Source organism: Vipera berus (genome assembly GCF_964194415.1).
Source record: "Vipera berus genome assembly, chromosome: 6".
Lineage (NCBI taxonomy): Eukaryota > Metazoa > Chordata > Lepidosauria > Squamata > Viperidae > Vipera > Vipera berus.
The window spans coordinates 44,551,880-44,579,357 of record NC_138208.1 but is presented as its reverse complement, the minus strand read 5'-3'; the positions used below and the strand labels follow the sequence as shown (position 1 = coordinate 44,579,357).

The 27,478-nt window shown below is 36.5% G+C and overlaps 2 protein-coding genes across 2 annotated transcripts in view; both read right to left on the bottom strand.

Annotated features, from left to right (window-relative positions):
• Window positions 1-272: 272 nt before the first annotated feature.
• CCT2 (chaperonin containing TCP1 subunit 2) lies at window positions 273-15,810 on the bottom strand. The gene is made up of 16 exons (XM_081330591.1): window positions 15,700-15,810; window positions 14,131-14,205; window positions 13,942-14,007; window positions 13,756-13,867; window positions 12,821-12,897; window positions 10,222-10,334; window positions 9,234-9,436; window positions 7,673-7,773; window positions 7,462-7,589; window positions 4,373-4,476; window positions 3,327-3,446; window positions 2,639-2,767; window positions 2,442-2,545; window positions 1,912-2,011; window positions 1,253-1,394; window positions 273-515 (listed from the first exon to the last, which is right to left on the bottom strand). The coding sequence occupies exons 1-16, from the start codon at window positions 15,700-15,702 to the stop codon at window positions 485-487; spliced, it is 1,608 nt and encodes a 535-aa protein (XP_081186717.1). The 5' UTR covers window positions 15,703-15,810; the 3' UTR covers window positions 273-484.
• Window positions 15,811-17,431: 1,621 nt separating this feature from the next.
• The window catches only part of FRS2 (fibroblast growth factor receptor substrate 2), a 48,463-nt gene continuing 38,416 nt past the window's right edge, over window positions 17,432-27,478 (bottom strand). The window contains exon 7 of the mRNA XM_081330955.1: window positions 17,432-27,300. Within this exon, the coding sequence (XP_081187081.1) occupies window positions 26,311-27,300 (990 nt within the window). The 3' untranslated portion in view covers window positions 17,432-26,310. The remainder of the gene's footprint in view (window positions 27,301-27,478) is intronic.

Here is a 27,478-nt window from a genome sequence, read left to right as displayed (position 1 = left end):
ACGTAAGAACAACCAATCTGATACTCTTCTGATGCGTTCAATTGTAACTTCCCTAATTCCTTATTACTGGCCACACTAGCTGAGGCTGATGGGAGCTGAGGAATAGTCTTAAATGAACTAAACATAAGATGCAATTTTTAATTTAAAATAATGATCCTGAACTCTGCTTATAAGATCAAGCTGCCATCTACAAATGTTTAAAATAATCTGCTCTTTCACTTTTCCAGGTTTAAGTGCACGTTCAGTGAAATAATGATAGGAAAATAAAAGATTAATCTATTTCTATTTGAAATGTTTATTATGAGTACTACACAAAAAGAACAGTGAAGGAGTATAGATGTACAATGAATTAGGTGTTGTTTTAAAAAACAATACAAGTTAAACCAAAACACTTATGCGTCAGTGCTAAATGTGCCAATCCTTCTGTAATCTGTTAGAAGTACAACCCAGTCTGGTTCAAATGTTCTTTCCGAATACAGAATGTTCAACAAGGATACCGATCTGGTACTCGTTTCCTGAAAGAAGCAACAGAATTGAGTATAAGCAGATGCCACAGGACAGGAAAGTATTTCTTTATTCAAAATAGCAATAGCAATAGCGATTATATTTATAGTGCTTTACAGCAACTCTTTGGCCAGTTTATAATGTCAACATATTGCCCCAACAATCTGGCTCCTTTTACCGACCTCAGAAGGATGGAAAGCTGAGTCAACCTTGACACTCACCAGGCTCGAATTCTAGGCTGTGGGCAGTTTGCCCAAAATACTGCATTCTAACCACTGTAGCACAATTGATTATAAATAATAAATCTCAATTTAAGATTTAATTAAGTAGTATTAGCTCATATAACCTGGTAACAGTGAATCATTAAATAGTGAAGCTATATCTGCCATTTTTAAACTATAAAAACATGGGTAGATAATCAAAAATATAGATGTCCTATTGGTGCATCCCTTCCAACTCTATTATTACCAAATGAGAGTAATTTTTGGCCTTTTTAAACCATAATCAACAATACATATATTGAGTCTCCACAGAGATTAACCCAACTATTCCTCTTCAACTCCTCCTAAAAATTAATAATTTCAGCCTATCTCTGGTGATATCCCTGCATCTATGTCCTGTTCCCTCTTGCCCTCAGAGGTCAAGACAGTAACTAGAAAAAACATTCTGCTCGAAAATCCTGCCCACCCATTGCAAAATATTTGATATTAGCTCATTCTCTCACAAGTGCTGAAAAGTTGCACTTTACCTTGGTGCCGCTTTAATGATGTCATCAACGCGGAGAATGACTTCTGCTGCTTCAGCAGCACTCAACAAAACCTGACGTTTCACCTGAAAGCTTTCAACGACTCCTAGACTTGCCATGTCCGCAATAGCAGCCTCTTTCATATCTTCAAGAGATTACATAGAATTATCGACTTTTTCATTTTTGTTTCTGTTGCAATTTTCAACCACACAATTATTGTTTATAATATTATCCATATTATGAGCTTATGCTTTTGGTTAGTTGGTGAACTGTAGAGAAAGAGCTCAGGTGTCCATTTAGATGTGAGGACTGTCTCTGGGTTCACAACCAGCCCAGGACTGAGGTTTTATCAGAGAAATTTGAAGCTTTAAACTAAATTTCCATATCTATTTTTTTAGGCATGGCCACATTTTCTAGGCCTATATGAAGCCAAAGTTCAAAACGCATAGAAGAAACTAAGCTGTGTTTGGAATTAATATTAGAATTAAACTCACAATAGTTTCCAATGAACGTTCTAAGCAAGTGAAGGGGACAGAGAAAGAATATTTTAACACTTTCTCATTTTTAGACACTGAAGTGTAGAAACTGCAGTTCATCAGCAAATGCCTACTGGGTTTTTTTCCCACTCAGGCACTAAGATTTTATTAAAAACACGAACTTACCAAGTCCATAGGTATTCTTCCCTTCACTGTGGGCAGCTCGAAGTTGGGAAACCAAATCTGCACTATCATATCCAGCATTTTCAGCTATGATATTTGGGAGCTGCAAAGATAGGACTTTATTAAAGGACTATTTGAAATCAGTACCAAATAGCAACAGAAGCTAATTCAAACATACCATGGAACAAATCTATATTATTTATTCACATTTAAGTATTTTCAATTACAGCTAAGTTGCTAATTGGGGAACAGGGTCAATTATAGTATTACTCCATTTCCAGACATATTCCTTTTAATTGGGCCTTTTACATTATATGCTGTACATTATGTGAATGGCTACCTTGAAGAAAAATATTCAGAATATTAATCAGTAACTTTTTTTCAAAACTCATGGAACAAGTAACGTATCCCACAAAAACGAATGCTGATTTCTCCCAAGAGTTAAAAACACTCAAAAGGCTAGCCAGCTGGTCTTTTCCATGTTTTAGCTTTATATATTTACTTCTAATACAATTAACTGGACAAGAGCTTACCATACTTAGAGCCCTAGCAAAAGACTCCATTGCTAACGATTCTTTGCCAGGGGTTCTTTTTGCAAGCTCCCACACTGCATTAGCCATTAACATCTCTGAACAGCCTGAAAATTTGAAAAGCCAAATCTTAGCCAATGTGAGTAAATACATAATCTTTGCATTGAAGAAAGTGTAAATTTCAAAGTTTGAATATTCACCTCCACCATACACAGTTCTAGTATCTTTGACTGTCTGGGCAAGAACACAGAGTGCATCATGCAGAGACCTTTCAGCCTCATCTATGATTTGCTGTGTTGCACCACGTAAGACTATGGTGCAAGCTTCACCTAAGAATCAAAAAAGGGAGAGATACGTAAATTTAAATTTTAAGTCTTAAGATTATTAGATGATACATAAAGACTAGTTCAAAAGTTACTTGTAGAAAGTCTGATGCTCACATTCTAATTGACCTTTATGCTATATAATAATTTCATAAATTCTGTATTATATGGGCAGAACAAATCTCAGCATTCACATCCCTTTCTGAGCAGGGATGAAGCATCTAATGATTAATAGTTCTACAAAGTGTGTGGCATGCATTGTTTATTATTATTACTGGGCTTACTAACTCCACTATATTTACTAGATCAGAAATACAATATGTACATTATAATGCAGGAGCGTTATGAAAAGTATGAATCATCAATGTGACTTCATGGGTTCTCTCCACATATGGTCAGATATTACTTTTACATTCTCTTATTTTTAATTTTGCATTTTTCCTCTACTATTTTGGTCCGATCACTGCACAGTATAAATAATAGCTTCTAAATAATTGGATTAGGATTGTTGTGTCCAACATTTAGTAGGATAGGAATAACTGGAGGATTGCTCAATCCATCTTACCCATAGCAACTCCAGAGAAATGAATAAGTTTATCTTCACCAATCATGACCTCTTCAATTAGTTTGCAGCTTCCTAGCTTTACTAGTTCTGGGTGATCAAAAGTTGAAGCAATTTCGCCACCTAAAAAGTTAAAGTGTACATAAATCATTTCACTTGCATAATAGTCCAATAATGGACTATTTATCTTCCAAATTGCTAAAATAAAGCAAAAATGCATTCTCTTCCTAAGTATCTCTGATAGCTTTATGAAGAAATGGCTACTATATACTGCTACTTCGTAACAAATCCTCTTCTATCCAAGAATAGAAAATACTGAAAGTCCACTTTGATTATTTGACATTGTCCAGCATCTTCTTTGATGTGTGAATAGATTTGTTCTTACAACCTAAAAACCAAATTTAAAAATGCAAAACTATGAAATTTATCTGATGAGTATCATGATAAATCAACAAGGAATAATGAGCCTTGGTGGAGCAGTGGGCTAATGCCTCCTTAAGTAACACCAGCTGCCTGCAATTAGTGCAGGTTCGCATCCCACCAGGCTCAAGGTTGACTCAGCCTTCCATCCTTCCGAGGTAGGTAAAATGAGGACCCAGATTGTTGGGGGCAATTAAGCTGACTTTGTAATAATGCCGTTTGGGGGTTGTGTGAAAGCCCTAATAAGCAGGCATATACATAGAATGAAGGCTACTGCTAAGCTTGTAAGCCGCCCTGAGTCTTTGGAGAAGGGCGGGATATAAATGGAATTAAAATAAAAATAAATAAAAATAAATAAAAAGAAGTTGTCATTCAAAACAACTCAAGATTTTGCACAAGGGAAAGGCATTTTGATTCACAGGAAAAGTGGACACCCAATCTCTACCCACCCATCCATAGCTACCATTCCCTACATAACATACCTTTAAGTATTCTTAAGCTTCAGAATTTTTTTTCAAAAGTTAGGAAATTATCATTCTTTTCATTTTCTCTATCCCATTTTCTCCAACTAAACTGAAAATATTTCAAGGGTAAATAATTAAAGTCAACACTATGTAGGATTTATTTACCTGTCACAAGAGCTAGACGCTCAACTCCAGCAAAATCTGCATGTTCAATTGCCATAACTCCAGCAGCAGCAAACATCTGTTCTGGGTAATTATAAATCAACTGCCTGTAATAGAAACATACAGTATTTCTAATCACATGGAAACACTAATCATTCTTCAACTGTTATATCTTAACAAACCTTCCATGTGCACGCAAAAGCAGAATAGATAATCCAATCCAATATCTTCCAGATATATGGGAATAAAAGTCCAATAATTCTAATTCATAATGCCTGAAAATTATAAGTTTTAATTCAACATTTCTGAAGTACAGTTGATTAAGGAGGCCAGTTTTTCGACTTCAAATTGTTCTGGACTTGACAAGACTGACAAAAGCCTTTAGGAGATCATCAGAGAATCAAAAGGTTATGTCACAAAATAGGTCCATGCAAACACTGCATTTCAAAATACACAACTCCAGATATCTGATGTTCCTAAAATGTTTCCAGTCTTTCTGCTACCAAATTAATTTTTTGAAATCCACCAAGCATTTTTCTACATTCAATTGAATAAGAACAATCATTATGGATCAGACAAATTGTCAGTATGGCAAGTCCTTGTAAGGAAAAACAACTCTCTTGTTCATAAGCAACTAATGCTCAGATATGCATAGAAATTATCATTAATGGCCACTGACAGACACACTTATTCCATTTCAGTTGGAGGAATGAGTATTCTCAGTAGTTGTAAGAACATGCAAATGAACTATTTACTGACTGATCAATAAAATTAAGAACAATATGTTTCTGGATATCTGTGTAATAGGCTTTAGAATATAAACACAAGTTATAAATATTAACGAGACAGAAAACCAATGCACAAAAGGATACATCATCCACAGGGAGAGGGAAGTATCCAAACATACATGGCAGATACAGTGTTACAATTCAAGCTGAACTCATTATATATGCACACAAAAGAGGTGGGCCTTGGGTGCAATATTATGCCTACCATCTTGTCTATTTTGAAACTGTCCAGTAAAGCTTCTTGGGACACAATCAAACTATTGTCAGGCATCATGGTAATATAATGGTTTCAAAAATGTTGCTCCAATGAACAGAAGGATTCTTTCTGTCTTCATTTCCAATCCAATGCATTCCCTTTAGCAAAACAGGCAGGGATGCAAACTCCAATGATTCCCCTTCCATTAACTCCTCCGCTAAAGCTGCTGGTCCAAAATATTTAAGTATTTTTATCCTAAGAACTATAAAGGGAAGATAAAACAATTTCTCTACTTTTATCTAAGTGGGAACATTTTGAGTGTAAGTCTTGTTGGAGATAAAGTGAAACTGAAACTCTAAATCAGTGTTTCTCAACCTCAGCAATTTTAACACCTGTGGACTAGAATTACCCAGCCAGCAGGTATGCACATCTTAAAATTACTGAGATCAACAAACCATGCTCTAAAAAAAATTAGACTAAAATCCCTTTAGACTTTTTTCCACCTTTAATACAGTGCTACGTTTGTACTCAACTGCTTTGAAACTCATTGAATTTGTTACTCGATGTATTTCGACGCATTTTGTCCCGGTACCCAATTGTTTATTTGGTACTCAATGCACGAGCTAAAACTCATCAGTGTCGGCTGCCCTGTGACTTATATTATTTCTAATAGGGGAAAAATGGTTTGGTATTCATCATTTCTAGTACTCAACATGCCTCCCAGAACCAAATTAACAATGAGTACCAAAGTACCACTGTATAACTTATAAGCTCTAATCTTTTAGGGGGGGGAAAATAACAAAATGGTTGCATAAGTGTACACGCCCTTAAAAACCTTGTTCAAGCACCCTTTGATCTAATGGCAGCATAAGATGGGGTAGAAGTTTATTAACATGGCACATCTTGCCTTGAGGATCTTTGCCCTCTCTTCCTTGCAACAGCGCACTACATTTGTCAGACTACAAGGGCATCTCCTGCACACAGCCCTCTTCAGGTCACCCCATAGATTTCCAATTGGATTCAGGTGCAGGCTCTGGTGAAGTCATTCTTTTGTTGATTTGGAGGTATGCATTGGGTTGTCGCATTGAAAGTTGAAATGCCTCTTCATCTTCAGCATTTTAACAAGAGGTCTGAAGGTTTTTGCCAAACTTGCCACCATCGTTCTTCACTGTGGGTATGGTGTATTCCAAATGTGTAGTGTTCTTTTTGCACCAAACATACCTTTGGGAATCATGGCCCAAAAGTTCATAGTCTCATCAAACCACAACACATTTTCCAACATGCTTTTGTCAAACCTGATGTTTTGCAGACTGTATCCGGGCTTAGATGTTTTCCTTTGTAAGAAAAGACTTCCATCTTACCACCTTATCCTACAGCCCAGACATATGAAGAATATGGGAACTTACTGACACATGTAGTACACAGTCAGCACTTGCCAAAAATTCCTGCAGCTCCTTCAATGTTGCTTTAGGCCTCTTGGACCATTTGTCTTCTTTTCATACGTTCTGGAGGGACATCCAATTCTTGGTAATAGAAATATGGGTAGTGCCCATATTTTTTTTCATTTGTTGATTTCTTCACTGTGTTCCATGGTATATCCAATAACCTAGAAAAAATTTTGTACCCTAGTCCCGACTGATATCTTCTAACAATGAGCTCCCTTTGATGCTTTGTATGTAACCTCTTTGCAGACTATGGCTTTGCTGTTACAGGCAACTGAACAAATGTCAGAAAAGTCCTACTAGAATAGCTGAATTTTATATGGGCTTGATCAAGCTCATTTTAATTGATACTATTTACCATCAGCTTGAATATGATTAATTCTGAACACAGCCACATCCCTAGATAGAGTTTGCATGCTTATGCAGCCACATTATTCTAGTTTTTTATTAGTTTTTCCCTTTAAAAATTCAGATTGTTTTTCAATTAAATTGAAGTGTTTATATCTTATATAAAAGGTGGAAAGAATTCTGCAGTGATTTATCTTGGTGTGATTTTTTTAGTATCTCAAAAACCTGGCACTTTAACAGGTGTATAGACTTTTTATATCCACTGAAGCAGCAAGCTTGTCAAGTATAACAGTCCAATTCTGCTTACAAAATACATACCTGTTGATAAAACAGTTTATTCCATGCTTTAGAATACGCTCAACCTTCTCCTTCATTTTCTCCTTTTCTGCTTGTTCTATTTCTGCTACCTTTGCTGTGGAATCCACTCTTACACGGGAGCCAAATATCTACATGAAATTAATACAATGGTTATATTAACTAAAATGTCAATTGCTTCAATTACATTAAATGTATTACGAAATACACTTACTTTAATTTTATCAGTATCCATGCCAGTATTGGCAATAAGTATCTTTGCATTTTCAATTCTTTTGGGCTGATTAACTCCAATTTTTTTATCCAATAGAAAACCTGAAAATAGTTTGCAGGGTAAAGCAATAAATGATTAAGTGAACTGTTTTAAAACCATGTACTACTAAAATTCTCATGTATTTTTGATATTTAGTAATCTTCAACTGGACAAAACACAAGCAGCATCATACGACAAAACCTCAAACGGGCTAACCCTCAGAATGGTGGGGCCCATTACTCCTAAGGCAGGGGTGTCAAACTGCCGGCCCACGGGCCGGATGCGTCATGACGAAACCGCGCCCACCCCATTGCCGGCAAAGGGGAAAAAGCTCCGAGACGTCGCGGGTTTGACATGCCTGTCCTAAGAGAATGAAATCTGAGAATTTTTTGCCACTTCAGTGTCCCTGCTGTTCAGCATTACCACAGTGCTGCCTTGATTATGCCTCATTTTCAACATTCTCTGATAGCTTCCCACAAGCTATGGGGAACCTGGAAGGAACTGATATGATTGTGGATGCTCCTTCTCACCTTCCCACTAGCAAAGTCCCTGCTTGTGGAAAGCTTGCAGGGAGAAAGTCAATGCAGAAATGGTGTACCTTCCGTGCACCATCTGCACACCACACAGTGCTGGCCATTCAGTCCCTTGCTCTGCACTCACACCTTGCCATCCACTTGCAGTCCCTTGCTCCCTTTCCCTTAACTACTTATCTGCTGGAATGGAAGGGGAAAAATGAAGCAAGGGAAGGAAGAGAAGAAAGAAAATAATGAACAGAGAGAAAGAGGAAGGGAGGAAGAAAATTTATGACACTAACTGCCAGCTTCACAAAAGGAAACGTGATAGAGAAGCCACCAGAAAATCAGAATTCACTCCTGCTCCCACCAATTTTTTCTGCTCATCCGTAGTCACACTATTTCTTTGTTTAGGTAAGGAAATATCTCTGAAATGTATTTATTTGGAAAATTTATATTGCTGCCTATTCGCTCAAGGCGATTCAAGACGGCTTACAGGTAATATGATGACTTAACAAGTCACGGGAATTCTAGTGTTTTGATAAAATTGCAGCTTCAGTTTTCATTATACATCCTATAATATAATCTTACAAATATGTAATCTTACAGAAGATTGTTTTTTGTCAACAGCCTTCCAAGTGTGATGTACACCACTTGTAAGAATTTGGATAGGCCGAATCTGCAGTAATGAAAACTCAAATATCTATTCTTGATGATGTTATAGCTTAAAAAGAAATATATAGTACACATGTATGCTCCAAATCATACATAGAGAAATACATAAATACAAGAAAAATAAAATTATGCAGAATTACATAAGTCTATGAATTCCTCAAGAATTTACTTTTTACATTTCATCAAATAAAACTGCTATGTTGTTTCTTTGGTTAACTGAAACTTTAACAATAATCTTTCTATTGAAGTCTGCAATAAGCACTGTTATTTTTTACTGCAGATACATTTTGCATTATTTATGCAGCTAATCAAAATGGCTGTCAGTAATACAATACCTTCATCCAAGTAAGAATCTATGAGACTTCCTCCTAACTTCTTAATGACATGAATAGCTTCTAGGTTTCCAGATCCTTTCAGCCTAAGGACAGCATCTACAGCAAGTTTTGCAAAATGGTCTTTATGATGAGTAAGCAGTTTTGAAGATAGTGTTGTTTCTGCAATGTTCATTAAATCTTTATGAAATTTGGCTTCATTTTTACTGAAAAACAGGAAAAAAATAATGAGGACCACCAACAGAAAATTACTTTTTAGCCCAAAGCAAGATCTATATGTAAACAGGGAAGTCTCACTCTTTTTCCAAAAATATATTCATATGGCTAATTGTTTCTAGAATGTAAAAGAACGGCATTTTAAAACAAGGAAGAAATAGCAAGAAATCCGACAATTTTTAGAATTCCAATAGATTCCTGCCAATGTGACTTCTTATTCTTGTACTTCAAAGATTTAAATACATTGCTCACAGAGATAACTGAATTCACTGGCAAGTTATTGTTCCCAAAGGATGAACTTTGCAGTACTGAAAATTGCAAACACCAAACGCTAGTCATCTACATCTACGTATTTATTGTACTTAACAATATAGTAAATTGTTGCATCCTGGAACAGACCACTTCCCTAATTCTTACATCAAATATTGAACAATCTTCTAGAGAACAAAAATATTCAGGAAACATCCACTCTATATGGTAACAGTAAGAGTTTATAACGCAGTGGAGAGTGAAATATATAGGACAAGGAAAATGGGAACTTGTATCTAATTAATACTTGCATTAGTTTCTACAGGTATATATACTACAAAATTCTGAACATTCAGTGTATTTTTGTTACAATGCTACAGTAAAGATCATTTATTTCAAATCCTTCCATAATAGCAAAGAACAATCAAGTTGTAAGCACTATTTTCTATAATCCTTTTTTGTTAGAGACATAATTTTGATCTCACGTTTGATATTAAAATGCTGCCTTGCCTGTGGCCATACTAACCCATTATCCACAGCTGACTTCACCAAGGATTCTCTGGCTGCTCTTGTGGCTTCTCTCCAACCAGCAATAATGGTCTGTGGATGGATTTTCCTTGCAATCAATAGTTCTGCCTCCTATTAAAGAAATATACACTGTTTACCTGAGTAGTATACAGGTAGTCCTCAAGTTACCAACCTAATGGAGCCTGACCATTAGTCTCGTAAGTAAAAAACTCATCAAATGAATCGGACTCAATTTTACAAGTTTTTAAAATCAAATTCATTAATTAAATCAAATGGGTTGTTAAATGAACAAAGATCTGACTATTTCCTCCTATAGCTGTCATGTTAACTGAACTGGGAGGGGTCCCCCCCTGCCGATCAGCTGTTTCAAGTGAGCTGGCTCAGAAACTAAATTGCCTCCATTAATTGCAGCCATTAAAGTTACTTTTTTAAAAAAACAAAAACAAAACTGCTGCTAGCCAGCTCAAGCATCTTCAGCTGCTCAGAGGGGTAGGAGCCGTTGCTTTAAAAAACACTTGCCAGCTTAAGAGTCTCCAGTCAGGCAACCAGAGGGAGATGGGGGTGGGATCTGCAGAACTCTCAGCTTGCAATAGTAACAGAGATGGAATGGACCCTGAGGTCATCTAGTCCAGGGGTCGGCAACCTGAAACAGTGAAAGAGCCACTTCCTTCAGGCCAGGCAGCGGAGAGAAGGGTGCGGCGGAGGCTGGCAGAGTTGCTGCCTTTGCCTCCTCTTCCTTCGGGTCAGGAAGCTGAAAGAAGGGTGCGGCGGAGGCTGGCAGAGCTGCTGCCTTCGCCTCCTCTTCCTTCGGGCCAGGCAGCGGAGAGAAGGGTGCGGCGGAGGCTGGCGGAGTTGCTGCCTTTGCCTCCTCTTCCTTTGGGTCAGGCAGCTGAAAGAAGGGCACGGCAGAGGCTGGCGGAGCTGCAGCCTTCGCCTCTTCTTGGTTTGGGCCAGGCAGTGGAGACAAAGGGGGCGGTGGAGGCAACGTCGCGGCAGAATCTGGAGACTAAAGGTGCTGCATCGCCATGAGGGAGGGGTAAACGGTGCCCTCTCCGACAGGGTGCAGCGAGAGGAACTGTTGCCTCTGCTGCTGCCAAGCCCGGGCAGGTGGATCCCCATGCGGTGGTGCGGACGCCTCCGGGTCCCTGAACAAACGGCGACGGGGGAGGCGCGCCAATGGCTTGGATTTGTTGCCAAAGTCAGCAGGCCTGGCAGGCACCATGGGGGAATCTCTTGGAAGATCTGCCGCCCGCGGGATGGCCAAAAGGCAGGGGCCAACAGGGGAAGCTTCCGAGACCCCCGGTGGACCCCTCCCCGGGCTAGCAGAGGCGGCGGTGGAGCAGGGCGAGGGGAGACCTGCCGGGCAGGGAAGAGGTAGGCCCGGGGCACCCCGAGACTGGCTGCCCCCACCCACGCAGCAGGTAGAAAAAAGGCCCACTCACCTTTCCAGTCCTCCCATCTCTTCCTCCGCTGCCGCCACATGCAGTCCGAAGAAGCAAAGAGGTTTGTGGGCAGTCCCACAAACCAAAGAAGTTCAACCAATCAATTCAAACTTTGCGAGGTTTGGGGGTTTTTTTGTGAGAAGTTTGAATTGATTGAACGAACTTTTTTAGTCCCACTTTTTTTCCCGGAATTGCACATGGCGGAGGAGGACTGGGAGCCGCAGGAGACAGCTTAAAGAGCCACATAAGGGTCCGGAGCCGCGGGTTGCCGACCCGTGATCTAGTCTATACCACCATTCTCACAAGAGAGTACAGTATTTCTGATAAATGCCTATCCAATTTCTTCTTAAAAGCTTCCAGTGATGGGGCACCCCCAATTTCTGGAGGCAATTTAAATTTAAAACCTACAAACTACAGTAATATATGCTAATCTCTAAAATAAAAGCTCAATAGTTTGCAGGCAGTAGCAGATAGCAGCAAACGCAAACCGGGCCCCAGGTTCGCTCGTTTGGCTATGTGACCAGAGACAAAAAAACACACCCTTCCGGCTACTGGTAGACCCAAACAGCCCAGGCAAGTCACAGGAGTTAAAAATGGTGGCCTTTGTAGCAGAGACTGAATCCAAGTCACATGGCTACAGAGGCCTCTTTTTGGTTGCCATTTTGAATTTTTAATGTAAGTACCCTTTCTGAAATTAATTTGTTTTTGTGAAAACTTGCCAAATAAACATTAGTACTTGGGGGATTACCTGTAGTTTTGTTTCCATCCTGAACTTATGTAAACATTATCAACTATTTTTCAATTCTGTTGAATATCATATGTAGTACTGTACCACATGAAATCCAAACTTTAAAAATTTATTGCAAGTTTTTTCTTGGCTTGGTACATTTTCAAAAATTATACTGAAACTAATTTTTAATTGATAGCATCTATTTTTATAACAATTTCCAACATAATATAAAAAATAGCACTACCATTTTTTCTCAATGATCTCTCCTTAGGTTATATGGTTTCTATTATATAAATTGTTTAGCAGAAGATAGTTTTCACATTAAAAACTCAATTATTTAGGAGCCATTTTTTTTAAAAAAAGTTGAAACCTGTCTTCTCAATAGTTGTAATTTTTATTAAAAAAACAAATATATAACAACTTACTCTTAGCAATTCAGCTGCCAGAACAGTTACTGAAGTAGTTCCATCACCAACTTCATCATCTTGAACCTTGGACATATCTGTAGGAATAGTATTTCATAATTAATATTTCCCATTTGTCAGATAGGGACCTCTCCAGGAGGACTATGCAGTGCTTTTCATTTAAAAGGAAGAGTGCTATAGAGTGAGAATAGGTGTGCACACAGCACACATTGTCAAGCACATTTCCCCTTGGACCGTGCTACAGTTGTGTAGAACAGCTGCATGATCCTAAGCAAAGACTGAAGCTGCTTTAGGGAACTGAAGGGAGATGCTACATTTACTCCAAAGCACTTTTTACCCTTTGAATCCAGAACTCCACACAGCCTCACTGTTCAGATAAGAGAAATATCACATATAAACAAAGCTATGCAGATTGTTGAATCTCCATAAGGATTGATGAGGTCTCCACCACTTTGCTTTTGATAGGCAAGATGTATCCTCAGCTTTTCTTGGCAAATAATTGTATTTGCCTGAAAGCACAAAATCAGCTCCGAGTAAGCTGATAAAGCCGAACTAAAGATACTACAATTGTTTTTAATCAGAAGTAGAATATACATACTGATACACACACACACACACACACACACACACACAAAATCCTGGATATATTCATGTTGAGAAAAATAGTCGAACACCAGGATAATATAAAAAAACTGCTTAATAAACATAACTTTTGTCAAAGTGGATTCCATTCTAACATCGGCAATTAGCCGACGAAAGCTAAATTTATTAAACAGTTGTTTTTTTTATATTATCCCAGTGTTTGACTATATCTATCTATCTCTATATCTATCTATATATATATAAACACACACAGAGAGACACACACAGAGATATTACGAATAACTTCTAAATTATTTAAAAAGAATCTGAATAATGTATTTAAACATACATACCAACCAAAATTTTAGCTGCAGGGTTATCAACTCCAATTGCTTTTAAGATTGTTGCCCCATCATTTGTCACTGTCACTGTCCCCTCTCTTCCAGTACTCAGAAGAATCTTGTCCTGCAAGTAACACATTTATGATTATAAAACCCAATTCAAAATACTAATGACAAAAAGTACTTGCAGAATCTTACCATGCCTTTAGGCCCCAAAGTGCTTTTAACCAGGTCTCCAATGGCAATAGCTCCAATAAAAGAGGACTGTAATACAAATAGTCAATAAACAAAATTTATATCAGCTTGAATTCAGGGTTCCAAAAATAAAAAATACATGTCAACGTTAATATAGCTATAGTTATTAGAATAAATTGATGACAGACTTACTAAACGAGCAGTTTCTGCTTTTTCTTCATCAGCACCAGCCTTGAAGATGTTCACAGGTGCAAGTGACATGCTTGCCTGAATAAGTTATTGGGATGACATAAACCACATTGAATAAAGTAACGTACAAGCTCTTCACCAGTAACGATGGTATTTTTTGATATGTGAATGTTAGAGCACGTAAACATTTAATGTCACTAAAATATTAAAGCAAAATTATTGAAACCAAAGTTAATTTTTAGAGTTCAGTTAGGTTAAGTGTATTTTTATTTTTTATTTATTTTATTTTAATTCCATTTATATCCCGCCCTTCTCCGAAGACTCAGGGCGGCTTACAAGCTTAGCAGTAGCCTTCATTCTATGTATATGCCTGCTTATTAGGGCTTTCACACACACCCCAAGCGGCATTATTACAAAGTCAGCTTAATTGCCCCCAACAATCTGGGTCCTCATTTTACCTACCTCGGAAGGATGGAAGGCTGAGTCAACCTTGAGCCTGGTGGGACGCGAACCTGCACTAATTGCAGGCAGCTGGTGTTACTTAAGGAGGCATTAGCCCACTGCTCCACCAAGTGTAGTATTAAAAGAACACAATCTTAATTTATTTTCATCAATACTATTTTCCATGCATAATTTCAGTTTTTAAACTTGTATTTACCATACATTCATAATATTATCCATGTTGTATCTAAGTTGCTTCTATCTCTGTTTTAAAGACAGGATGATTTATTTATTTTTTAAAAAAATCAGACTAATAGTAACATGAAATTATTTAGAAATTGTTAACAGGACTCAAATTTTCAAGAAAATTAAATCTCTGAACAAGATTGCTCTGACATAATAGAGTGGGCTTTTCCATGGAAACAGTTTGTGCAGAGCCAAACTAATTTGCAAGGCAGTGCTAGGGAATCAAACTCTCCTGTATTGGACAGGTGAAAGCAAGCAGCTTTCTCGACTGTTAACAACTACAGAGGCGATGCTCAGGTTTACTTCACTGACTGGTCCTATGGGAATCGCAGAAAAACCCCAGGAAACAGAATACATCTCCATTACATTTTGAAATTACATCTGAAATGAAAGAAATTCGTTTCCTCGCGACGGTAGAGAAAACTAAGACGAGCTGAGGGAGAGAGGCCCTGCGTCCGCCTTCCCCCTACTACTCTGTTCTTCTGGAACAGGGGTCTTCAAACTCGGCCCTTTTATGACTCATGGACTTCAACTCCCAGAATTCCTCAGCCAGCATGCCTGGCTGAGGAATTCTGGGAGTTGAAGTCCATGAGTCATAAAAGGGCCGAGTTTGAAGACCCCTGTTCTGGAATATGCCGTCGGCCGTTCCCATCCCTGGCCAACACGGCACCGAGTCTCGCCGGCTGGGAATGAGGAGAGCTGAATCTTGCCGAGGAGAAATTACAGCTCACGGGCCTAATATTCCCCACCCAGCCGAGTCCACCGCGAGCAGTTCTGGAACCTTCCATCTCCCCTCCCGCCGAAATGGCCTAAGATCCCCGCCGAGAAGGCGCTGCGACCGCCTGAGCTGCAGTGAAAACCCCTCAGCGCCGCGCCAAGGCTCACCATAGTGACGGTGCTTCGAAGGCTCGAATCGCTCCAGCCGCCTCGTGTCCAGGGATAAAGGCACCCACCCGCTCGTGCCCAAGATCGGATCCAACGAGCGCCGGAAATGACAGAGCGCGCCCGCTCCTCACCGCCGGACGAGAAAGTTGCATGTCGGGAGATGTAGTTCGGCGCTCTATATCTACGCTTCGACTGAAGTTAGGCCAGGGGTAGGCAACCTCGGCTCTTTTATGACTCATGGACTTCAACTCCCAGAATTCCTGAGCCAGCCAAGCTGGCTCAGGAATTCTGGGAGTTGAAGTCCATGAGTCATAAAAGAGCCGAGGTTGCCTACCCAAGGTTTAGAGAAAGGAGGAAAAATCCAGTGTTTGAAATTCTCTTTTGTACACATAAAAAGCTCTCTTTGCCTACCAGCTGCCTAGCTTCACATTATTGCTGAACCATATACAGTCAAAGCGTATTGTGCTTTAATGTGTTTCAGTCTCTGAAATGTGCAATAAAAATATGAAACCTATGAAGATAGGTTTATTAAAGCAACCATTTACTAATGCAGAACCCACCATTTTCCTTTTTTTGCCTGATTTTGCAGTTTGTATAATAAGAGGACAGATTGTAACTTTAAACAACCCATTAAAACAATTTCATTAATCCACTCTCAAATAAGCATGCATAAGACTGAGATCTAAACATATTTGGTCGATTATTTTTTTTAAAAAATGTTAATATTGTTAATGTACCAAGCATGATGGAAGCAATGATGAGACAACATAAATGACAGCAGTTACCAACTAAAAGTTCATGTTAAAAGCAAAAGCCAGTATCTCCATTGTTCTAATTCTGTCTTCTCTTGGACATCTACTGTTATTTGCTGTTTCATTTCTGGCCCAAAGTCACAATGGTAATTTCTTCAACTTGGCAAATGCAAGAAATACAAGTAAAGGCCCTCAGGCTACATTAGTTACAGATTCAGAAAGCAAGTAGTATCCTAAAGGTACTTTTTCAAAAGGCAACTGGACTTTCTTTTTCCTTGAAGATGTTTTGCTTCTCACCCAAGAAGTTTCTTTTCTTGGATGAGAAGCGAAAATGTCTTCAAAAAAAACAAAGTCCACTTGTCTTTTGAGAAAGTACCTTTGGGACAACCCTAACCTGAGAATAACTGAGAATCTCCATAGACAAAGCAAGTACTAGTTTTCTTGAAAATTATTATATATATTCTGATTCAACAAATAACAGTTTGATCCTTGTTTTATAAAGTCATACTAACATGATGTGGTAGTAGGAAAACAATTGTTCTGATAGTATAATCAATTAATTAAAGGGATAATTAGGGCTGGTTGTTGAACAACTTATTAAACAATTGGCTGATTTGGCCCAGACATCTGCTTAGCACCAGAAAGTTTTTATTGTATAGATTCTAAAGACATATCATGTATCACTTGGCAGAAATTTCTGGGCATCTTCATTAAGAGTCACTTGATTACTATTAGTCTTTTTCAAGTTGAATATCAAGAAAAATACCATACATCCAGGCAGGGCTTTTTTTTGTCATAGAACTTCCAGAATGGAGTTCCGGCACCTTTTTTGGATAGAACCTTGTAGGGTAGGCAAGGGGGGTTGTATGACGTGTGTGAGTTCTGGCACTTTTTTTTTTTTTACAAAAAAAGCACTGCATCCAGGACATGTGAAAACAGCATCCCACATAATATTGAAGACACAGTGAACACTCTTATATAATAAAATCAACATTTTATTGCCATGCTACTGTTCTTTGTGAAGCTGGCACTGATGGGGAGGACAATGCTATCAGTATTACAGAATACATTTCAAAATGGACATCATCTGATAAACCAATGTAAAAGCAAGCTTAAATGGTAATATATGGTTGCTGAAAAACAAATACGGTATGTTTTTAAGAACAATACTGTTGCTTCAAAAGAACCCTGGAATGTTTAAAAAAGAGCCACAGTGGAGGGGAAAAAATTAAAAAAGCTTTTGAACTTCTCAAGGAGCATTTTGGCAACTTTAGACTTTTAATATATAAAATAAAACTCTAGAAAGCTACTTTCATACAAAGTTGCTATATTGATGCTTTTATGTAGGAAAACATTTTTATAATTCAAAATTAGGACATACAACTTTACAGTATTTTAACAGTGTAAAGAAAAATTAACATACAAATACAGATTTGGCTTTTATAGAAATGTATATTTATGCATTTCAGAAATGCATTTGTGGCACACTGGTGATTACAGAACTGTTACCTGTTTTCATATTCAGATGTCAGATTAATAACTTCTGAAACACTGCCTATTTTTCTACCTACACAGTGGATCCAAAGACATAACAATAGGTGATGCTACAATGAATGGAAGTTTATGCCCTAAAAATAAAAAAGGCATCGCACTTTCTGGTTGAGACATAATGTACAAACACTAAATCTTTTTTACAAAATGGAAGCATTTCCTTTACATTCGGTGACAGTATTTGTGTTCCTAGTTTAGCAATTAATAAGAATACAGAGATAACATGTATGTACTTTTAAAGGTGAAATTAAAGTTTAAAATGTTGACATCCATTGTTAACAAGTATAGAAATTCCTGAGTGAAGGGTCCTCTCCATTTTTAACATCATTTATTTCACATAGAGTATTTCAAAACTCAAAGCATGAAGAGAAGCAAAATTCACAGTAATATTTAACTCCACATATATCTGTACTTATTAATTATTGAATACTTGATTTACTGAGCATTTTTCCATATTTTTGGATAATTGCTGAAAAAGACAAATTTTTATTATGTTAGTGAATTGAATCTCTAAACTGAGATTTTGATCATTCTTCCCTTTAGCAGAAGGTAATACAATATGTGTAATTGTCTGACAATATTATTTCCACTGTTATATTTATATGGCAAAGATTATTCTCTGGAAAGTAAGAACTAGAGGAAGAAGACACTTTCTAATTTGGGGTTAATTTCATCCTTTCATATATTAGAGAAATTGTCTAATTGCTTCTATACTCCTTTAAGGCTGTGTGTGTTCGTGTGTGTAGCCCTCTACATCATACATTTTGTTACAGAATGTTTCAAAGGACATCTCACTGAGAATTGTGTGTTCATAAAGGCCCTGTTCCAAGGCAGTTCTTTATGAACATACAGGAAGACCACATTGTGCCAAAATAATTAATAAACTCATTCATAAGACTATCACACATTACATGTAAATACAAAAGCTTAATTCTAGTGGCTGTGACAGACAATATGTATGTTACCAAATATATTGTTTTTTCCTTAAAAAACTAATAATTTACATACCTTTTGCAAGTAAATGGTTAAGATTTGATTTTCAGCAATGCTTCATGGATTATAAAGGCTATTTTGAGGGATCTTAACTTTCACAAGAAATGCTGTGTTGATTTGGAGTAAAATTATGGAAACACAAAAGAAAACTTCCCTCCTTTCTCTTCTACTATCTCTACCAAAATCTACGAGAATTGATGCAATCAGTTGTCAACCATCTTAAAAATGGATGCACCTTGTGTAAGGCAAATACCATTCATCCAAGATATCTCCCACAATAATCCTTTACACCTCATCCTATGATATTTTACTTGCTGTTCCAATTCTCAGGGACAGGTTTTCCAGGTTGTGGAGCAAGAAAATCCTGTAACTTAATCTTCCTTCTGCTCATGGGTCTCAGGCTCTAGTCTTATTATCATGTTAGTATGTTAACATGTTAGGCCATAAAACTTGAAAAACGAGTTGGCTGTACCACAAGAGCTGCCAGTTATGAAGTCTGTGGTAAGGATTTATCAGAATGGATTAGTTAGAGCTGGTACATAATGTTTAAACAAAGCTATAAAACGGAAGAATGCAATCCAGACCGATACTTAGGGGAACATATATCTCGTAAATAGACAAAATTCATTTAAATCATGTTGTCTTGGAAATTTGTGTTTGAACTGGGGAATCCAAAATGGGATGATCACCTTAACAATTAAAATAGTGTTTCATATCATTAGCAATGTAGAGAAACTCTTCTAATTAACTAGTCACACCAATGTGAAAAATACCAACATTTAAATAATATTAGAAAATAATCCATTGTTGCAATACATTGCTAATAGAATAAAAGTTTAGCAAGAGAAAATACTGTGCAATCAACAAACTAGATAATTCTAGAGAAGAGACAATGGTAGAGTATCAGAACGTCCAAGCAATTTTAATGATTCTAGGCTTCAAATCTAATTCAGGACTTCATAACTTCCTCTTAGTTTATTTTTAATAAATGCACATGTTTTAGAACATTATAATTTTGAAATTAAATGGGTAGGCATTTGCCATAAACTTTTTTTATACTTAGAATAGATGCAATTTCTCAAACAGAGGAAGGGGAAAGGGCTTTCATTAAGATTCCAATAAGAATTCAAGATGCTTTTAAAAAGTAAAGAAATCATTATATAGTGGGATCACATGCAATATTGCTTTGATATATTCTATTACCAATTTTCTTTTACATAATAATACAGTAAGTACATTTCACTGTATTATTCCTGAGTACATTAAGATAAATTGTAATAGCCACAAATTACATTTCAGCCCAAAATATCTTTATCTTATCTACTAAATAGATTTGTATAATTTGGATCTACTTAATACTATGTCTGCTGCCCTTTCAGTAAATGTTCTATTTGATCGTCTTCGCTGGCCAGAAATAAAACTTAACTTCTAGTAAATAGACTCTTCCTATTCAAAAAATTATGGCAATGCACCCATATATTTTTACCTTCAGTAATGCAGTATAACAATACACTACATTTTAGTCAGTTAAAAATTGATAGGAGGGGACAGGTGGGAGAGTGCATGAAAGAACAAGATTAAAAAACAGTCTTGACTAAATCAGCTGTTTTCTGATATCATTAGATAATAGTTTTTGTAAGGATAATTCAAATTTAAATCAGTTGCTTCTGTTAGAAACCTTTTGACTAATAAATGCACAGATGCAATAGTGCAAAACTCACTGACAATGAGAAACAATTAAAAACAGAACAGATGAGGATAACTGAACCCAGCAGAGAAAACATCAGGGTGGGTTTTTTGGTTTTTGCACCTTTAGTGCGAACAAAAGCTTATACCTCCTTAAGGTAGGAATTTGTGCAATTAAACTACAAAGGGAAGCCCTATGTTGACAGTTGGATCATTTTAGCATGCAACTGCACATTCCCATAGCAGAACCAGTTTAGAATAAATCATATAAAGGCAATTTTGACTGTCTTGAAACTGCTTTAACTCATCAGCTTCAACTGATACTAACAATTCAGAGAAGCGTCCTGCACATATTTCTTCTATGTAGAAATAATTCAATATGTAAATTATTAGAAGTTCAATGACACAATTTTGTTTTCTATCATGCTTTAGTAAAGCACTTCTTAGCTGAATTTATCAAACTGATCATTTCAACATGTAGCCATGGCCGTGTATCTGTTCATGTGTATAAAAGTGCCACTGCCTTCCAGGCTAACTTTCCAATGAAAAAAAGGTGTCTGGTGGTTGAAGTAGCTGAAATGTGTTTTAAATGCCTACCACAACCTTTGAAACTATGGTAGGCTAAACAGATTTCCTGTAATGGAGGCACATTTTTTGTGTGTGCAAAGCATTTTCTTGCCACCTCAGATCTATGTACTTAGCCTTCAAGTAGTTAGATAACATGTATGCAAATTTGTTTTGACATAATATAATTTGGCATATTTTATGTCTACAATCTAGATGTAGAAAATATGGCACAGAAAAATGGATAGAATTAGGATTTTACTAAATATAATTTTCAGAATAGCAGTGTACATGCTGATCTAGCTCTGATTACACTTTATTTTAGCAAACTATTACATCTTCCCTTAGGCTTTCCACTACAAAACTATCACAGTAAAAGGCTTCAAGTGTAGCAATGTTATCTCATTTCTTGTACCTTTCTATAATACTGAAATTCAGGCTAAATTATCACAAAGTCACAAAAAAGTGGATTATCGTTACTGAAGGCACTGTATTTTTTTTAAAAAAATCATTAGTATGCTAATTCCCCTAAATGTTTATTTTTAGTGCTGTCCTGATAAGCACTTTGCAAGTCCAATGCAATTGTTAATACTGATGAAAAGAAAAGCACTTGGAAATTTGCAATTATGAATTTACCATAATGGATTCTATCCAGGAAAGTGCATGTCATCAGCTGACAGCAGCTAATGAGATATATTACCAATCACTGGAAAGATGAAACTATAGAGAAAGGAAATAATTATCTCAATTACTGTCCAACATGCTTAGAAGGTAACATTTAAGTACTGAATGCATGAAGAATAGAGAAACAGACATAGGCCATCATGCTGAAATTTAACAACAAATCTTATTTTTCTGATTACATTAGCTTTCCTATTACATTGCACTTGCATATAGGTATTTTCAGAATTTTGGAACTTGAACTTTTTCTACAACCTGGTCTCTTTTAAGTGTTTTGGATATGCAGTGCCTAATTTTCAGCCAATATGCTGGCTTCAAAATGAGACAGTTGTAGCACAGCACATTTGGCACCAGTCTGGAGAAAAACTACTTAAGGCATGGGGTTCTAGCAAACAGTTCCAGTTAACTGCAATACTGTAGATTAAACTGTGGTGGGCTTGTATATGATTCTGACTTTTGGGGGTTAATGTTCCTTACAGAGAGTAACCTTAGTCTCCTATATTCTTAAATTTACTGACAACAAAACCGAAATGTTTGCCAGATAGAATGTTAAAACGTCATTATAAAGGAAACACCGATCTTTCCATGACTAAGAGTTCTAGTTGAATATCTGATATATTCTTACACACTATAACCGCAAGACTTTTTCAGACAATTTATCCCCTTAAGCATTCTTGTGAGAAATGAAATTGCAACAGAACAGAAACTTTACCAAACTTTACCTTTTCTGTGTATATGTACACAAACACACACACATTTCTGGATTTGGAGCCAGTATGCTTCTGGCTGTGCTGTGTGACAATGCCACTGCACTCAAATGTTGCTGTGAACTCCCTAAATAAACCTGATTGGCCACATACAAATTGCCTTTTGGTCTGATTGAATACTGTCATATGTTTCCAAAGGTTCCGTTGTTGTTAACTGCATTTATTTTTAGATGTAACATTCTAAATTACTAAGTGTTAGCAATGTTGCTATTGCTCCAGATCTGGAATACTAAATACTTGCCAAAATGAATAATTATTGATTGAAGAAATTGGTCCTTTTTTGAAGTGTTAATATTCTCAGTTACAAATTTATTACTATCATGTGAGATAAAATAAATGTAATTTGGGAATAACTGTTTTACTGAAAGCCTAAGGGCTTTTAGTCCTGTTTTAGTCAGAAACAGATTTCTTAGTGATTCTAGATATTAAATCCCAGTTAAGTATCCATAGGACAGTATTTTGTGTAGAAAATAGTACATCATTATGACGTTTAGCTATCCAAATGTATTGCCACTGCTACATAACATGAATATTTTTCAGAGTTTCTTTTAAAATATGAATTCCTTTAATTTCTGCATGATTATACTAAAGGCTACATATTATTTTATATTCAAATAATAAAATCTTACTTTATTTCTATATTGATCGTTCCAATGTTTTCCCATTTTCTCAACTGTTGAAAAAATCAGTACCTTATGGTACAAATGTATGGATGTCTATTGAGAAGTGAAAACAGACTTCAATAGGACTTTAGTCCCAAGTAAGTAGATGAAGGATTTCAGCTTTAGACAAAATATATTATGTGGTAACACCGGCCAGAACTGAACTTACCATACAAATAAAAATGCAATTTTGAAATTTTATAAATAAATGAAACAGTATCATTATGTGCTGATCTATAGAATTCATACTTTAAGTCCAATGAAGAAATAAGCTTCTTCTATATTTCAGTTTTCTCATAATGTCTGGTTTAGTTTGGTTTTTCTTTCCCCTAGGAAACCATACTAGCTAAACCACTTTTTTCCTACATTCTCAAAATGCGTAAGAACAGCTACCTCTCTATAGATAGTCTTCCAGTTACAAGTCATGGCCTCAGGGTGCTTTACAGCCCATAAAGCACTTCTAGCTACCATAAAATGTGCTGCCCCCCCAGCTAACATTTAAAACTGGTTGCACTGTCTCATGATCATGATCTGTAACATTTTTTTGCTGGTTTTCAGCAAAACATGTCCATTTGGGAAAGTGAATTTGGACTTATGACTGTGTGATTTGCTTAATAACCACAGGATTTGGACTTATGACCATATGATTTGCTTAACAACCACTGTAAAAAAAATCAGATCTGATAACATAGTGTGCCTTGACTTTCAACCAGAATTCCAGTCCAATTGTTGTAAATTGAGGATTATCTGTATAAACGTCATAGCTCCTTATAAAAGGTTTTATGTTTTTGAATTATAGATAGAAACTGCTTCATACTGTTATAAACTTTGCACAGCACTGGATACAGTACAGACTTCTAACTGGGAATTTGACAGTCAAAAATAGATTAAAAGGTAAAAAAAATCAGCAAATGGCAAATGTACAGGAAATAGTCAGGAGTAATTAAGCTATCAAGTATCTATTAAAGAGTTATGAGTATTACTTTAAGAGATGACCTATACATTCAGCAGGCATTCCATTTTTACTCTTAGCGAAACTGGCTTAAGATGAACATGATATCAATAACATTATAAAAATAGTAGCTTATAACAGAACTGAAAGGATTTTTGCTTATAGATAACAGGGCCACAAACTGTCATTATTCATAGAACTAACTACTGACTTCCATAAGTAAGTCATACAATGTATTAAATCCATCATTCTGACTTTTGATACTTTGGTCTGCAATTCCTTTTTGGGGGTTAAACTATGAAAACATATCACAGCATGCCTCTGTAAAAATAACAAATCACTTCTTGCTCTGAAATGAACATAATGCATCTTTAAATTTGTGAAAGTTGGTTTTCTCTTAATTGACAATATTACAAATGAGCCTTTCCAATACATATGAAAGACATGGAACAAGATGAAACACAGAAAATATGTTGAACACAAATTACATACAGAATTAAACTACTGATACAACTGAAAAAAGAGAGGTAAAAGAAGATTTTCAAAAGTAAAAGGTAAAAAAAACCCCACTGTAGATACATGATTGTGAATCAACATTAAAAATATCTAGAGTGTGAGTATCTGTGTAAAAGTATAGAAAAAAATGTAGCTGCTATCTAAAAAGACAAATTTTAAATTCTTTGATGGAAGGAAACCTGATGGAAAAAAATTAATGCTATATCTCATATAACAATAGTGGCAGCCGAAATCTAAACAAGTTGGTATATTTAAAAAAATAACACAGAAGTCAAAAAGTAAAGAGACCTGTGCATTAGTAGTGCTTTTGAATGCTTTTTTTTTTTACTTCTGCTTGCATCCTGTCAAGAGGGCACAGAACAGTCTGTTCCAGGAGGCCTTTATAGGTCTTTGAAGATCTTCAAAAGCAGCTCTGGAGAAAGTAATAGAGCTACACATAAAAAAAAAAGAGCTAGGAAAGTTGCATTGTGGGTAAATGCAATATTATCCTGTGTCCTATATATACAATTTATAGCCCTTAGCCCATAAAGCACAATACTCCTTTAACAATATCCATCTTCACTTGACAAAAGGTTTGAAATTATTTAGGTGCATGTCGTTTTCCCACTAAACAATGTACCTTCTTCATATTTATTACCTGTTGTTATAACTTGAGAAAGCAAAAAAATAATAATCTAGAACTGCAACACAAACTTTTTAATAAAATTGTACCAGAGCATGTTTTAAATTACTAGTTGTTGGACTTATGGTTAGTGAATTTAAAGTGCATCTAAAGATCATGGGTAATTTTAAACCAATTCCATGAGCTACATGACATCTGAATGAAATCTTAATGAAGATGTTGATTTCATCCATTTTTATCTCTCCCAAATCAGCCACTAAACAGCATTCTCCTCAATACTAAAAATTGGCTTTGCTAGATTTAATAAAAGGATTTACTATAGAAAACTGCTCCTATTAGGAGAAGTTTGGAGGGTAACAGCTGCCTGTCAGTCCTTTCTCATAAACCCAGCATTCTGAAAAAAAACTGTACCATGATTTGACAACTGAAGTTGACTAAAATCTTTGTCATTTATACCAACACAAAGTCATAAATTCAACTGGGATCTGTAGGTCTATTAATATACTATGAGAAATTTTACTGATTTGCAAATAATGCAAGTTTCAGGCAGCATAGGAGTGTCATAATGCCTTGACAGTGATTTTAGGCACATGGCCGATTTGTTATAATTGGCTACTACAACTTTCAGACAATAAAATAGGCACTATAAAAATGGCAAAAATATTTAAAAGCTGTTTCTATAATTATAAAGTGATAATGTTATTTAATACTTTTTCTACCTTAAATTCCCTTTAAGCAAGCAAATGAAGTATTCAGAAAAATCTATTAACCTATGCAAGGTGATCATTCAAAGATAAAACAGCACTCATCCAATTAAAACAATTCTTCACAAAGGTGCAAGTGATTTAACTACTGCATTTCAGGCTCACATAGGCAGGTCAGTACTGTTATGTCTAGTTTTTCTAGAAGTACCGTCGTCTCGTGGCAGTGCTTTCTGCAAGTTTGACATAGCAGCAGTTCTTTCAATATCTATCACAGCATATAGCTCGGTGCGTCTGGTTGGTGTTGGGGGAAGTGGAGTAGTAGGAGTTTTGGGAGTCTGTGGGTTATCAGAGTCACTGCCACCTTCCAAATCAACTTGTATATAATTGAGTTGCCTATGTTCTGAACTTGGTCGCCTAATATCAAAATTGAACACCGTAGGGGTACAGTCCCGACGTCTTGCATATTCAACTTTGTGAGCACTTGATGGTACTGTTACATTCTCTGTATTGACATAATTATGCATGGGATCTAAGTTATTATGATAGCCATTCAAAGAGGGAGTCTTTGGTCCTAAACTGTCATCCTCCTCTTTACTTAGCTTATGAGCTTCCCAAACTGGAGGCAAAGAAGGAAGATTTTCATAATTTAACAGCGCAGTTCTCCTTTGAGCTGAATTGTTGATGTTTTGAGTATCAGAAGTACTGGATGACACTAGACGACCTCTCCTGAGGCCTGGAGCATTAGGGATAGACAATCTATTTACATTTTCATAGGTTAGTTTATTACCAGAAGAAACCTCTTTGCGTTCATCACTGTCATATCCAGTATCCCATTCACTGTTACTATTTCCACCAGCTTGAGTACTGCTACCACTTGTTTCAGTATTGTTCCCACTAATTTGAACACTGTTCCCACTTGATTCCAGTTTTTCCTTCTCCATTAACTGTCGCTGGACAGGGGTAGGGCCCAAAACAAATTTGACTCCTTCAGGTTCCAGTACAACCTGGGCATCCCTGTCATCAGAGCAAGTCTCTTCTTCTCTTGCCTTGTTTGTTTCTGCACTGGGAACCTTTTGTTCCAGAGGTGTGCGTGCAGTTGGTTTGTTTTTTCTTTCCTCCTGTACACCTGTTGTATTCACATATGTATGCACCTGCAAAAGATAAAGAGTCAAATGTCAATCTTATGCATTACCATATTCTTTTTTGACTCCTGATCACATAGATTTATTATATTCAACAGCGGTATATAATAATGTAGACATCCAGTAAACATGAAACTGGATTCAATATACTTCCATCATATACAGGGCATATTTTAGCAGTGTTAAT

Excerpts from the sequence above, each read along its gene's own strand:
- CCT2 (XM_081330591.1), bottom strand. Across the intron at positions 7,774-9,233 it reads AGATTCTTACTTGGATGAAG|GTTTTCTATTGGATAAAAAA; the intron begins GTATTGTATTAC and ends AACTATTTTCAG. Across the intron at positions 7,590-7,672 it reads TGGATACTGATAAAATTAAA|ATATTTGGCTCCCGTGTAAG; the intron begins GTAAGTGTATTT and ends AATTTCATGTAG.